General features: G+C 41.7%; 1 protein-coding gene across 2 annotated transcripts; it reads right to left on the bottom strand.

Moving 5' to 3' along the window:
* Positions 1–596: 596 nt before the first annotated feature.
* On the bottom strand, positions 597–14,824 carry ALKBH1 (alkB homolog 1, histone H2A dioxygenase). 2 transcript variants are annotated; one of them, XM_005479754.4, is made up of 6 exons: positions 14,691–14,824; positions 11,899–12,007; positions 7,460–7,622; positions 3,937–4,027; positions 2,657–2,850; positions 597–2,140 (listed from the first exon to the last, which is right to left on the bottom strand). In XM_005479754.4, exons 1-6 carry the CDS (start codon positions 14,814–14,816, stop codon positions 1,720–1,722), a joined length of 1,104 nt encoding a protein of 367 aa, XP_005479811.1. In that variant the 5' UTR covers positions 14,817–14,824; the 3' UTR covers positions 597–1,719. The 2 variants fall into 2 exon arrangements, with proteins under 2 accessions (XP_005479811.1, XP_074398654.1); XM_074542553.1 differs by having other exon boundaries at positions 2,657–2,847.
* Positions 14,825–14,826: the final 2 nt, after the last annotated feature.

Below are 14,826 nucleotides of genomic sequence, written 5' to 3'. Positions count from 1 at the left end.
GGAAAACAGATATTCCTCTCCATCCTTCTCCATCTTCAAGTGCCACTAAGGGAACTTTGCTGTTTTCTGAGCTTGACTCGGTCAACCTTTTCTGATCATGTTGTAACCTCTCTGCATAATATATTCACTCTTCTAGGGCTCAGCTGTAAATATACCAGGCCCAGGCTACAGAAAAGACACTCATCTAGGATAGAATAAGATATTAAAACTCATATCTGATTATTTTAGACCTAAAGTTACTGGAACTCCTTGCAGTATTGTATAAGGAATTAACTGCATGCAAACACACACTCACCTCCTATGAAACAAGCAGACCAGACACTTTACCCATGAGGAAAAGCTATCACATATGCATTAAATTGGACTTTGATACTGCAGGCAACACCCCTCTGCAACTGCCCAACAAACCCTGAGCTACCCATAAGCAAAGCAGCCCTACAGACACATGCAGGGCTCCTCCACAGGAGCTGGCAGATTGCAGAGGGAGTAGATCCAAAAGAAGCCTGGAGGGAACTGCACAAGAGATACAGCAGCATTAACAATACACTGGAACAACTAACGGGGAGAAAAAGAAAAGAAGAAAATAGCCAGCCCAAAACTGATAGAGATCTTTAATTTAAAACCAAGTAAGTTTATTCATTGTCAAAGTGCAACAAAATACCCCAGGGATAGCACATTCCACTCCAACAATTAAAACTGCATTAAAAAGTAGATAGGATGGTCTGAATCTTAAAAAGAACTAGCACAAGAGCTAGTGCTTTTCTTTGTTTCAATATATTTATCTTTGGGTGACAGAGATAGTCACTGATTAATTTTTTAGGTACTTAATTTACAGCTTCAATGCTTTTATTTGCAAGTCATCCTGCTCCTTATAAATGCTAGCTTGGGACTGGAGAACTGTAACACACAGGCACTTAGGAGAGGGCAGTTTTGAAAGAACGGCGATGTTGGGCTCAGTCACATATGGAGGAGACCCAGTTGGGAGCTACTAGATATTCTAAATAGATATTGCTCCCAACTGTTTCTCTCTAAAATCTGAGATAAGATGTTCAGTACCATTCAGAAAAGCAGATTCTGCTGCAGCTGAGGGGATGCAAGCAGGCAAAAGGAGAGCACAGGACTACAAAAGCTTACAGCAGGTGTTGCTTGAGGGAGCTGCCAGTTTCTGACCACTGAACCCATTTTTGCTGTAGAAGTAATTACCTTGAAAATGCTGCAGGTAGGTCTTACACCCATAGCAGCCGATTCTCATCCATACTTGTTACTTTGCTTCAGCTGAGCTTTACAAGCCCAACAGGATGCTCTATCACATTGCAATTATGTATCTTCTGCTAACGCTCTCTGCCCACTGATTTCAAAATACTTTATAAGCATCACTCCTAAAGCTTAAACCAAGCTTCACTGAAAGCTTAAACCATTCAAGCTTAACCAAGCTTAAAGTTCTCTGACATACAGGAATTTTAAAGGAAACAGAATACAGTAAACATTTGCAACAAAATGCCAATAGAGTTAATCTCCTGAGTCCCAGTCCCGAACTTATCCTTCTTTTCCTCTGACATTCTTTTTCTCCTCCTACCTATTTATTACAGCAAGAAGGACTACATTTATTCTGCACAAGTTTATTAACCACAATACAGACAAGTACTTCCAGTATTAAGCCAGTTCCTATTTCCATATGGAGATTGCCTGTCTGGTCCATGTCAGTATGATGGCCTGGTCTCAGCTGACTCTGTTTGGTTTGTGTCTTTTGGCTTTGCTGTTCTCATGATAACTGTCTTCAGAGGGTGCTTGGCCCTTTCCATTTGTCCCAGATTCCTCTGGAAATTTCTGGCCCTCAGCCAACACCTGTCGAATAGTCATGTTGATGCGGGAGGACTGCAGGTACTTGGCACACACCTGCCAGTCCTCATCAGAGCTGTGCTCAAGGACTGAGCCAGCAGGAAGGTCTGAAGGAAGAGCTTGGTGGAGGCAGGAAGGCAGAGCTGTCCCCTCGGGGTTGGGCAGGACCCGGGGCACAGCGTGGTACAGCAGGCGGCTGAAGCCAGACATCACCATGATATCCCCGCTGTGCATCAACATCGCTGTCGGCGCCTCCTCCCGCTTCAGGCCCCCCAGCAGAAATATCGAGGATTGCCCAAAGCTAGAGACGGTGTAAAGATGGGGAGAGAACAAATTCAGGTAGAAAACAATTTTCTGTACAGTAAGAAAATATCAGTAGTTAAATTCCTTCATAAAACCACCCCAAGCAATCACAAAAACCAGAGGGATGCCTAAGAACAACTTTTAGGTGGGAACACAGCAAACAGACTAAGATCTGGCTCAAGATAGGCAGAGTGTGAGCAATTGCCCTGCCAGGTTTGAAGCTCTGCTGAGAAACTTCCTTAGTACTCAATTGGCACTCTGCTGCTTTAGAATAGACCTGTGCTCTCTGCAAAAGAGCTCTTCACTCCAAGCACTATATCCAGGCTATTCAAGCAGTCCTTAAAGAAAAACTATGTCCCTGACCTACAGCATTCTGTTATTCAAATCTTCTGAGAGTGAAGATTATATACCCAATTAGCAAACCACATCATACTGCCTTCCCATAACCATGTGCAGCCCTAGAAAAAAGCCATCTATCTTTGCATAACACTCAAGTCTGCTTTCCTTGACTCACCTGAATGATAACAGGGGCCGAGAATGGTCAAGCTCAGACTCATCCACATGAATTCCCAGGGAAGAGTCAAAATGATAGTAGTTCAAGATCCCTGCTTGGGCCTGGAAACCCCGAAACCCACAGGCTGCAGCCACTTGCTCTGATAGGAATGCAAGGTCTGAGGGGAAAGGAGTGTGGTGATTTGCTGAGTACTTCTGGAAGGAGAGGGAGGAGAGAAAAAAAAAAAAAAAGAAAGCCACACCCAACGCATCAGAGCAGCAAATACACTTGGAAACAACAATTGAAAAAGAACTCAGAATCCTGGCTGATAGTCATGGAGAAGGACATCACATTTACCTAGAAAATGACTACAACACAGGCAGAACCACAACAAATTTACCTCCTACCATTAAATTCGTGGCCTAGGCTGAGACTGACAGAGATTCAATTAATTGTGGAGTTTATCATTATATCTAGATGCTAAACTTGAAATCAGTAAGATTAGTACCAACATCCTGAGGATCATCTTAGCCACAACCTGAAGCTGCCAATGGAAACACAGTTTCATAGCCCATCAACAGAGCCCCAAAACAAGCATCCTTATTCCTTCATTAATAACAAGCAGAAATCAATTGCAAACCTACTTTTTCTCTCTCCCATAAGTCATTCTGAAAGGACTGGAAGATAATAACCAAACTTTTATTAAGGCCATCCAATAACAAGCTCATCTGGTAAATAAAAGGCTGGAAACAGATTTGGTTATCTGCAATATACAGATAAGATGCATATTCACTCTGCCAGTGTTTATCAGCCTCCACCTATCTGTTTATTTTGATCAGGATCCTCAAAACAACTGTTAGTTGGTAAGAATGCACTATAGTGTTCAGACTCACTAAAGTTCCAAAATCACATGAGCAGCAGTTTTTTCTTGTTCTTGCTCACTCCATCGAAGAGTAGTTTCCCAGAAGTCACACTCAGATTTAAGAGTTAGCAATGCTTTTGTAATCATCCCATTTGGTAGGTAAAAATGCCACTTACCCTGAAATAATTGCAGGTTTAAAGCTGAGTGTATGTTAACATGATAACTTTCAAAGGAAAGAATGCAGCAATGGACTTCTGCTGTTAAACCCTTCACAGTAAACCAATACAAATTAAAATGTTCTTAAAAGCACAGTTTGTTAGTGCCTTTCCTCAAGACTGTCTTGTAGGATCATAAACATTTTATTCCATTATGTCCTTTTCTGTTTGCCATTCTGAGTGCTTATGGCTAAGAAAAATAGAGAAGAATTTAACCTCAATACCTTAGTATCCCAGTTATAATGGTAACCAAGGGTCACCCAGCGCAGCTTCTCCAAGAGGCTCCTGGGCTCCCTTTTACTGGAACCTTTCCTTCTACAAAGACAAATATAAAGAAATAGGAGATGTATTAATTTCTGAGGGGTCTTCTGGTACTGCAGCATACAGTAATGAGATTTACTCATCCATTTCAGTCCATTAAAAGCAATCAATGCTAAACTTTTATTTTCAATGCCAATACTTTTTTCCTCCAAAGACCCTGAAAATTTAGTTCATGGAATGTGTGGAAGCTGTGGGGCCTATTGCCAACTGGTGTCAGTTTGAAAGCTTGTATTTTCAAATGGTACCTAACAGATTATCCAATGGAAACACAATGAGTAGTGCAGATTAAGAAATCAGAATTAAACATGCCCTATTTGAGCACCCAAAAATTAAAGACCAGAATCTGAAGATCTGAAATCCGCAAATTCAAGGAAAAAATATTCTAGGCACTTAATGGAAAATTACAAGAGAGGAAAATGAGTGCCTGTCAGTGAAGCATAGCATGCTGTCTAATATTGCAAAGGATGGTTAGTTCTACTGCGTGGTACCTTGATGAAATGTCCTTAGGACGGGCTGACTTGCAGTGAGAAGCAAGACTTCTCTAGCTATGACCACAATGTCAAGGAGTCTGGATTGCAGGTGTCCCCCTATCCAGAACAAAGAGCTGTTCTTCTCACGTGACAACCCTGAAGTAAAGGGACTGAGTAATCTGAGGCCACACACCAATTTACCATTCTTATTTGTAGGTGATGAAAGCGAGAAGAGGCTTCAAGGAGAGGCTTCTAGGACAGACTATGGAAAAGCCTTTGAAAAGTTAGAGTACAAAGAACTAAATGAGATAGAAATATGTTAATGACAAATACAAAAAGGAAGGTACACATCTATCTTCTAGTCTGCTCATTCCAGCAATTTCAGCATACTTTACTCAAGCCAAGTCACATGTTATGGTAAAAAAAAAGAAAAATATAGTAAAGGGAAATATACTCAGAAGATAAACAGTAGTACCAGACGGCTGGCTCTCATTTATAGCCTCATTAGTTCAGCATGACATGCTCTCTTTTACAAAAAAAGATTAATATTTGTGCTGTCATGGTCAAGTCTCAGCCAAACATCTGCATTTAATGTGCATTTCTACCTGGATACACAGCTTGTTCTTGCCCTTCAACTATGCCATCTGATAGCTCATAAGATAAAGCAGGAACAGGAGTAAAATGCAAGTTTCTTTACCTTTAGCAATTTTTCTTAGCTCACTGATTACTGAAAACAGTCTTTCCAATTTCCATCTGTCATAGGGTAACAGCAACTGCAATTACCGTAAACACCAACACAGTAACTGTCAAATACATGCTGCTTGGAACAATTTGTGTAGCCCACAAGCAGGCAACACAGCATTCAGAAAAGGGAGAGCCCACCGTTTGTTCTTGTCATAATGAAACAATATTAGCATGTGCCTTTTGAAAGTGCCCTTTTTGTGCTACAGTGCTAGAGTGTTTGCACAACAGCAAGAGCCCAAATGCATGTGGGAAGTCCCTATTCCCAGAACTTGGTATTTTACATGTGATTTCATATATGATTGCTAAGAAGGGGAAAGCATGAGTGTTGTGTATCTGGAAACAATGAGGTCCCACAAGAAAGCACAGAAAAGGTCTGGTTTAACTATGTTAGAAAAAGACTGAACAGCATGAGAGCTTTGGTTTGAAGATCCCTTGTTTCTTTATATGCTGGTAATGATTGCACCTGTAAAACCCCTCCAGCCTTTTCCTTATACACAAGAAAAGACATACCTATATATCTGTATGTCTATATCTCCCTCGTGGGAATGCTCTATTCCCTTTTATGCTTTCAGTTGTCCCCAGTACCAGAGAAAATACTCAGACTCCACTTTGTGAGGAAAGCATAGCATATCTGTCTAGGAATTGTATAAATTCACCCTACCTTGTGATTCCTGCATCCTGAAAAGAGCAGATAAGCCATGACCCAAGCACATGCATGCATTATCCTAGTGGCTTTAAATAGCATTAAAGGTGTGACCCATGTTGGAAGCAGACCTCTTTTCAGTTGGGCACTGTTCCTGGCCTCCCTGAAACACTTTCACTCCAGATACTAGAGAGGCTGGCTAGTTCCATCTGCTGCCTCTAGGAATAAGCACAAATTCAGCAGTTTGCTCACTTGAAGACTCAGGTAAGGACTTCATAAAATTACCAGGGCTGCTGCCAGCCATCATTTTTCTAAACACTGTTTTCAACTGAACTGGATTCAGCTGCAAATTAACCTCAGCTCTGATCATTCTCTGCACACAGGAGGTCCTGCTGGAGAGGCCTGTCAAACTGGAACAGTACCCCACTTTTTTCAGCCATTGGGCACAATTCACAATCCTTTCACAGAACAATTTTTCATTCTTGATGGAACACAAAAATGGCGTCTACATTTCTGTAACTAATTCTGACTGAGTCTGGAAAACAGAGGTCAGAGTATAACTTCTCTCCTAGGTGCAAACAGCTAGAAGTCCCAATCTTGCTTTTGCCATTCTATGTCTTGTAGATGTCAAGAGGTTTTTGAAGAAACATCTCAGCATGTCAACCTCACTAAGAGACTGAGGTGGAAGATGAGCATTGTAGAGAACTCTGGTTGCACCATCACACAAAACAATCATTATGAAAAATGAGCAGTGAAATTAATAAGGTAACAAAAATGATACAAATAGCTAAAAGATTGTGTACTGTAAACAGTCTGTCTTATATGTATTTTTACAGGACTTCATTAAAGTTCAAGCTTTAAAAGACTTTGCCTTTTTTTTAACTTTCTACTTGACTTCAAAACTGGGAAAATTCTCCATTAAATTCCAGATCAGGTAGAGGAAAGGCAGCTACATCAGCCACAGAATTCTGATCCTGACAGAATCTTTCAGATTAAATAGGATTGCTATTAAAATGGTAAATTTAATACATTTAATTCAACATCAAGCTGAATTAAGAACCACAAACAAAACCAAACCAAAAGAAATACTTTAGAAAATGAGAACACAGAAACTGTTAGATCTGAGAAGTTCAAGAAAGTACAGCTAACAGCATTTCTATTACATTGTTCTGGGTTTAAGAGCTGACTGGGAAGGAGTGCTACCATTAGTGGGGAGTTTTGCCTGAGGAAAACTAAGGCCCAGAGGGTCTTCACGGTTCCCCTCACAGCTGAGCTCAGCAAGCTTCAAGCACCACAGCAGCCAGGGTCACTGTGTAACAGGCCACCAACGGCTCTAGAACAATATGCTACTGGAAAATCCCACTGAGAATGAAAGCAGAGAATTAGCAAGGATGCACATGAAGCCATGAAATATCCATCTTTAACTTGGCATGTCTGACACCATCTGTATTCTGCCAGCATGTATACAATCTTCTTCAGCTTCCCTTCCCTGCTCCATTTTCTTCGACCTTCTCAAAGGTGAGATCTGGCTCCATCACTTTTGACCATGAAAGGTGATAGTGGACTCACCTCAGCTGCTCCTTGCTCTGTCCCCACAGGTCAGTGGTCTTCTCAGGAGCCATGTGCAGGTGCAGGTTGCAGACATTGGGTTTCTCAGGGTACAGCTTGAGACACTGCTTCACCCAGTGACGCTGGCAGCCAGGAAGGAAAGGGTTTGCTATGAAAATAAACCCTGGCCACAAAGAAAAAAGAAGAGGATGGAGACAAAGTAGGATTAGATGTTTCCCTGGGTTTTTTTTTCTGAATTTAGAGCAAAGGATAGGAGCCAGAGTTAGTGAAAAAAACCCCTTAGACATACAACTATTGACTGTGCATATAAGCTGATGAAATCTATTCTAGTTAAGTTAAAACTTATTAGCTTTTTTCCAGAAAAAAACAAATGGTGGCACAGGGTAGAAGGCAGAGAGGGCAGCCAACACTAGTCCAAACAAAAATTACAATAAAGGTGTAAGGCATATAGATTTGTCTGAGGTGTTCTTCTTTGTAAGGCATATTGATTATAGGAGCTAAAGGAGTAAGAACATGGAAATCCAGTTATTTTGGAGTAAATTTTATTTCTTAAATTATTCAGCATGACTTTTCTCTTAAGCCCAGCAAAGTTAGAGCAATTCTGGCCTAGTTTTTCTATGCTTCAAACTAACTTTATCCCTGGCTCTGAACTCATACTGTCTTCCTACTGCTACTTCAGAAAGAAGTCCCTGAGCTGAGCAAGTGTCTAGTAATGTAAAGTGTCCTCCACTTTTCTTTATGCTTATTTCCTGTTAAGTATGGTTGTATCTATATTTGCATTTTGATATGGTAACACTCAGAAATGAGCATGAAAGTCAAATGATATCCCAAACCACTTGTTATTGACTGTGAATACGTTGGAGGCATTGTTAATTAACAAAACAAAATAAACATGCAGCTACTCTGCACATTCATTCAGCCAGGCACCTCAGGCAGGGTTCCAGCAGCAGCCCATATGAGAGACAATAATCTGTACTGTACCTACTCTGAGAATCAAGGCATTCTCTCAAAGACTGTCAGTTCAATAAGACTCACCAACACAAAATCCACATGTAAAGAGAGATAAGGGTGTAAGAGGAACAAAGGAAAAGGAGGTTTCAGGGTTTTGGCCTACTGTGTCTTTTTGAACTTCTCAGTCATATCAACTTAACAGAGACAAAAATAGGTGAAAAAAGAAGCAACAAAGCTAGGACTCTCAGTAGGATACAAACTTGCCTTGTGGCCTTATGAAAGTGGTAATAAAAACACAAAAAGAGCTACCTGCCAGCGTACCTCAAAGACTCAAGATTAAAGTAACTGGTTACAAAAAAAGCCTTCAGTGTATTAATAACACATGGTCATTCACTTCACTCTGTTCCCTGCACTTTCAGAATATGGCAGCCTTCTGATAGGTTTGACTACAAGAAGTTTCTTTGCCAGAAGCATATTTACTTTCTGTTGGCATCTACATAGAACAATAATGGAGAATAATAATACTGCCCTTCCTGTCTACAGCTTTTGATTTGGGGTTCTTGAAGCACTTTACTACATTCATGAAATTTCACTCTACTGTGTATGTGTTATCCCCAGGTATTAATGAAGGCATTGAAGCCTGGAGAATTAGTTACAAGCAGAGATGAGAACAAGAATCCAGATTTTATGGCCTTTATCTCACAGACTTAGAACATGCTCATGTCTTTCCAAACCCTTCCTCAACCTAGGTTTCTCTTAAGAAACTAGACTGGTCTAGATTTACAAAAGCAGTAACAACTAAAAAGTGGGTTACTACTATGCTCATTGTGTCAAGAAAGGCAGAAACTGAATTTCTAACAGTTGCAAAGTTTTACTATAAAATTCTGTGCAAACATAGAACAAAGAACCAACAGTGTTAGAAATCAGTGACTTGCACACATAGGAGGGAGAAAAGTGAGAAATAAGAAATATTTCTGTAGCAATCTTTCTGAACTGACTGAAGAACACCTCAGACAAACTTTGAAGACATAATTGAACCTCTTGCCCTTGAAAGATGTGAGGGGAAAGGGTAAAATAATTATTCTTTGTGAATCTGTATACTAAAGGAAACTGCCCTGAGGAAGTAGGTGCAATTCTCTTACTGCAGCGCTATCTTGCTATGTACTACAAATTAATTTGCACCCAATGAAAGTGGTGTCCAACCACAGTCAAAGGAAGAATGAGATATGTAAGACATGCAGATGTCTAATAACAAGAAAAACCTCTCACAAAAAAAAGTGTCAGTTACAAAGACCCAAAGACAGCATCACATGCTTCTCAGGATACAACAGAAATTCACACAGATTCCTTCATCTTCTAATTCATTGCTTACTGTGGGGACAAAACCAAAGTCTTCCTTTCCCTTTGCTCATAGAAAAACTAAAGAAATTCTTACTTCGCTTAGAAGGCTATTGGGACAGCTGGTTACACATCGCCTACTGTTTAAGAATGTCCAGATAAAGGAAACTGAAAAATGATAAAATACTATTCTCCTCAAGTCCACACATGACTTGATGCTAAACAGGACAGATAATTTGTCAATGTATTTGCATTTCATTTTAGTCAAAGGTTTCCTTTGCCAAAGCAGAAGAGAAATGCAGTTAAGTGGAACACCTGTGATTCCCCACACCCCCTATGTAATTAGCAGGGAAGACATTTAGACAGACAGTAAATGACAAGCAGACCAAGCAAGGGCAGCGATAATATGACAGACAAGTGGAACAAAACATTTACAGAGGCAAGAAAAGGCAGAAGCCTTTCTCCTGAAGTTATTCAATTCCCTGTGTATTAAACATGCCAGATGGGTAGCATGGCTGCCTCAGTTTCAGAAATGGTAGGCTGGCTTCAAAGCAACCCACACAGAAACTGAGGTCCCAATGAATGGAAGAAAACATGATAAAAAAACATAATTAATCAAACAAAAATTCCTGAAATAAGGAGGATCTGGGGAACTACAAACTCATCAGCCTTACCAAAACCCCTGATAAAATGATGAAGCAAACTTTGACAGTAGCAACTTCTAGACACATGGTGGTTGGGAAAGAGAGCATGGAAGGCAGATTTTGTCTAACCAGCCCTACTGCCTGCTACAGTGAGATGTTCAGACAAGGGGAAAACAGGAGATTATGTTTACCTTGGCTTTTGAAAAGTTTTCCATATGGTCTTCTACAGCACCACTGCAGCCAAACTGGGAGCCATAATTTTTTTGGGCAAATTGAAAAAAGTAAGCAAAAGGTGGATGGATCACCAGGCTTAAAGAATATTGATTTGATGATTCAAAGTCTAACCAGCAGCTGTTATGAGCTGCATTCGTTGATCCTGGGGCAAAGATAACTACAACTACATCAACAACGTGGATGATGGGATGTTCATCCTCGTTTCACTTACAGATTACACTAAATTGGGGCAGCAGTGGATCTTCTGCAGGCTAGTGCTGCCCCTGAAAAGGACTCTGACAAATAAGAATGGGCCTCAGCAGTTCAAGAGTGGTAATTCTGCATCTGGGGCAGAATAACACCATGCAACAGTATGGCCCAAGGGTCAAGAGCAGCTCCAAACCAAGGCCAGGCTGCCTAGAGGACAAACTGTGAGCAGCAGTGAGGCTGTGACACAAGTGACACATCCTGGTATTGGTGAGCACCACTCACAGGCATGAGAGAGGAGGGGAGCCTGAATCTTCTCAGATGTGCACAGCAAGATTGTGAGAGACAACAGCCAAAAGTAACAGCAAGACAAATTTTTATCAGATATGGAGTTTAAGAAAAAAACATGGCCAAACACTGGTACAGGTGCCCAGAGAGGGCATGTAATCTCTCTCCCTGGAGATTTCCAGAACTTACCCATACAAAGCTCTCAGCATCCTGATCTAACTTGCAACTTCATCCTGCTTTAAGCAGGGTATTGGCCTAGACCTCTGGAGGTGCCTTCCGACCTAATACCTCTCTGTGACTATGCCAGGTAAACTGCAAACCTAAACCACATTTCCACTTCTGAAATAACCTGCCTAATGAAATTACTCTGTATTGAATAGGCCAAAAGGTTCTTACTCACTTACTGTACTCCATGTCCTACACTGACAAATAGATGCCACACTTCAACTGTGAAACTACTGAATTTCAGCCATGTACCCAATGAGCATGATGTATATTGAGGAAAAACAGGTTCTACAGAAATAAAGTCTCTGCCAAAGGCAACAGGAGTCCATTCTCATGAGCTATAGTCTGGCTGATCTCACTGTGAAATAACTGGCTCTTCTCACCTTTATAAATATTACTGGATCCCACCCTTTAGCTGATTTGTTTGTCCTCCTGCACTTATGACAACGTTAAATTACACTTAGGCAAACCAAAATAGCTTTTTCAGGCAGAACAAGAAAAATAAGATTCACACTGCATGAATTCAAAGCAATGAAGTTGTGTTTAACTTTTCTTGAAATCAGAGGTACCCACCTGGATACCCACTGAGGCCATAGGCTTTCCACTGGCTAACTGGCTGTAATCCTGCTCTGTAAGCATCTTGATCACTGACTGAAGAAATACTGAGCTGTGATCTGAACACCTGGAAAAATAAAACAGATCTGGTTAAAAAAGAGAGTGAGAAACACAAAACTCATCCAAAAATAGCATCTGAAAGGAAGAGTGCTACCATGCTTGAAGGCAACTCTTGTGAAAATGCCAAATGTACCACAAAGCTACTGCCTCAACAGCTGTGACCAGGACAGGGCAAACAGAGCCAGGACACACTGAACATGAGAATCAAAAGGTACTTACAGGTTTTATCTAGGGATGAGATGTCTCCCACTCATTAAAAAACCCAAACAATATACACCAATGAGAAAAAATTCATTATGATTTGTCCATTTCCACAGTAGACCCTCATCATCATAAAACATTCTGGTAACTATCATCCTCCATTAGAGAGCAACATACTCATAACACTCCTTACTTTCACAGAACATTCCAATTACAGGTTGCCCATGATCCTAGAGGGTAGATGACTAATCTCATCTCTAATTTCAGAAGGATAAGCAGTACAGCAATGAAGTTGCCAAAGCTGTGAGATATGAAGGACTACAGAAACTCTGTCAATTCTGAATGCCACAATGCCAATTCTGTTCCAAACAGCAGGATCAACAGCTCAAGGCTTGGCAAGATGTATTTACTTGACATATTCCCTTATGTTACAACAACACATGTATTTAAGCTAACATTTGCTGGTAAAAAACCTCCAAACTCATTCTACTTTGTTTCCACTCCCTTCTTCCCTTAGGACAGGGAACTGTCTTGAGGAGGGCAAGGCAGAAGCAAGTTGGTTTTGTTCTGGCTTAGTTCCCCAGTCCAGCTCTCCATGCAGCAGTGGAACAGTACAGGTTCATATAAGGAAAGAGATGGCCAGGCACAGCAGGAATAAACAGGCAGAGACTGCAAGACTTTGTCTATGACAACTTAAAATGTGTCAAATTAGGGCCTTTGCACGCAGCCTCTGTAGTGGTGCATGTGTAAATCAGCCTCTCTGCAGCTGACAGCTCTGGTTAACATTTTCTGAACAACAGGACTAAATTACATACATAGAAGTTCTAAGAAATTCTGAACTATTGCTGGACAGCTTTTGGCAATATGATCAACTTTACCAATTTTTCAGCTCTTTGTCAAAAGCAGCTTTGTGAGCGTCAGCCTTGAGGTTACTTCACAGTCCTGTCCACAGAGCATCCCCAGGAAGTCTCATCCTCTGACCAAAGCTCTGACACCTCACTGCCTGCTCAAAGTGCTTGCACACCAGCTATTGCCTGGGCTTTTGAGAACAGGAGGTGTTTCTGTGCTGAAGAATTACATCTGCTGAATCAGTTAAACAAGCCTGGTAACAGGGCAGATGGGGTATGTCACACTTCACTGAAGAGCTCAACTGCATGAAGCAGTTTTCTGAGAAAAAAGAAGCAATATTGTCTAGGCCAATCTGCCTGGCCAGCGGAGAAACAGCAGATGTTTTTAACCTGGTGGAAAGAGGAATAAAAGATGTTTTCACTAGTAGTTGCTACCTGATCTTAGAAGGTAACAGGCACAAAGAGTCATATTGAAAGAAGATAGATCCTTGTGATATTCTCAAATTGAAATCAAAAAGAATTTCCCAGAAGAGCCATAATGCTCTAATCCTTTACCAAATACAGGATTCCAGCAAGCTCAAGAAAGGCTGAGATGTTAACAACTTCCTTAGTTAATTCTAATGCCTCTAACAATTTCATATGGGTCAGGTTTTGTGTTTCATTAGCAACAGCAAAATTATAGTCCAAAAAGACAGAAAAATAAATAGCTTAACAGAACACTAACAAGAAAAGACAAAGCATTGAAACAATGAAAAATTAGGCAAAGTTTCATTTTAACTATACTGCTCACTCCTTTTTTTGACATAAGCTCATAAGTAGAAAATCCCTGGATAACAACTTTAGCAGATTTGTGTCATTCTTTTGTGAGGTGACAAAACAGAAGACAAGTTTTAAGGATAATTTCTTCATCACTGAAGCCATGGTAAACGACTACGATGGCTCCTACTTTCAGCAGTGCTGATGACTGTATTCCCCAGCCCACTGTAGCAGCCGAACTCATTCCGATGACTAAGCCAAGCATTTATTATACAGGCGCGAGAAAGGAGAAGAAACTTGATTGGGGGGAAGGCAGTACCGCAAGGGGAAGCTGATTCCAGATCACCCAGGTGTTTCAGGGCTAAGACAAGGGCTAGCAGGGAAACAGTGTCAGTTCCGAGAGTGAAACTCGCCGTGTTTTATGTCCATACATTCTGCTGCTTAAGTATCACGTGGTTCTATAAGAGACTTCGAAGTTCCCTAACTGCAGTATAGGGAGCTAATTAAATATTATGAAAGTAAATATAAGGAAAAGTAGTAAATCTGTGACTGGGTATGGCGCTGGGCAGCGTGCCCCGGCTCAGGGACACCCCGGGCGAGCCCGGCTCTGGGGCCCCGGGCCCTGCCCAGCTGCTCCGCTCGGCTCACGCTCCCACTTTTAAACAGCACAGGGACCCGTAAAAGGCTCAGCGCTCGACTGCAGCGTCCTCTAGACAGAAAGAAGGCGGGTCCAGGGATTCGGCATGGGGCACGAAAGGAAAAGGCAGGTGGAGAGAGCAGGCTACAGCGACACCGACACAGCCCCGCTCCCAGACACCGCACCGAGGGCGGGACGCGCTCCGGGCCGCTCGCCGCGGGGCGCGGGCAGAAGCAGCCCAGCATTACCTGGCCCCCCGGCGCAGAGAAGTCCACCACGCCCCGCAGGTCGGACGCGTCGCGCTGCCGATAGAAGCGAAAGAGCCGACGAAACGCATCTTCCCCACCCTCACGGGTCAGGGTCGCCGCCGCCATTTCGGGCCGG

Source organism: Zonotrichia albicollis, chromosome 6 (assembly GCF_047830755.1).
Source record: "Zonotrichia albicollis isolate bZonAlb1 chromosome 6, bZonAlb1.hap1, whole genome shotgun sequence".
In the NCBI taxonomy this organism is placed as follows: domain Eukaryota; kingdom Metazoa; phylum Chordata; class Aves; order Passeriformes; family Passerellidae; genus Zonotrichia; species Zonotrichia albicollis.
Note: the sequence above shows the minus strand (reverse complement) of the source record. Positions and strands in the feature narration are given on the sequence as shown.

Excerpts from the sequence above, each read along its gene's own strand:
- ALKBH1 (XM_005479754.4), bottom strand. The coding sequence starts at position 14,816 with ATGGCGGCGGCGACCCTGACCCGTGAGGGTGGGGAAGATGCGTTTCGT. Across the intron at positions 2,851-3,936 it reads ATTATAACTGGGATACTAAG|AAGTACTCAGCAAATCACCA; the intron begins GTATTGAGGTTA and ends CTCTCCTTCCAG. Across the intron at positions 2,141-2,656 it reads CGGCCCCTGTTATCATTCAG|CTTTGGGCAATCCTCGATAT; the intron begins GTGAGTCAAGGA and ends CACCGTCTCTAG.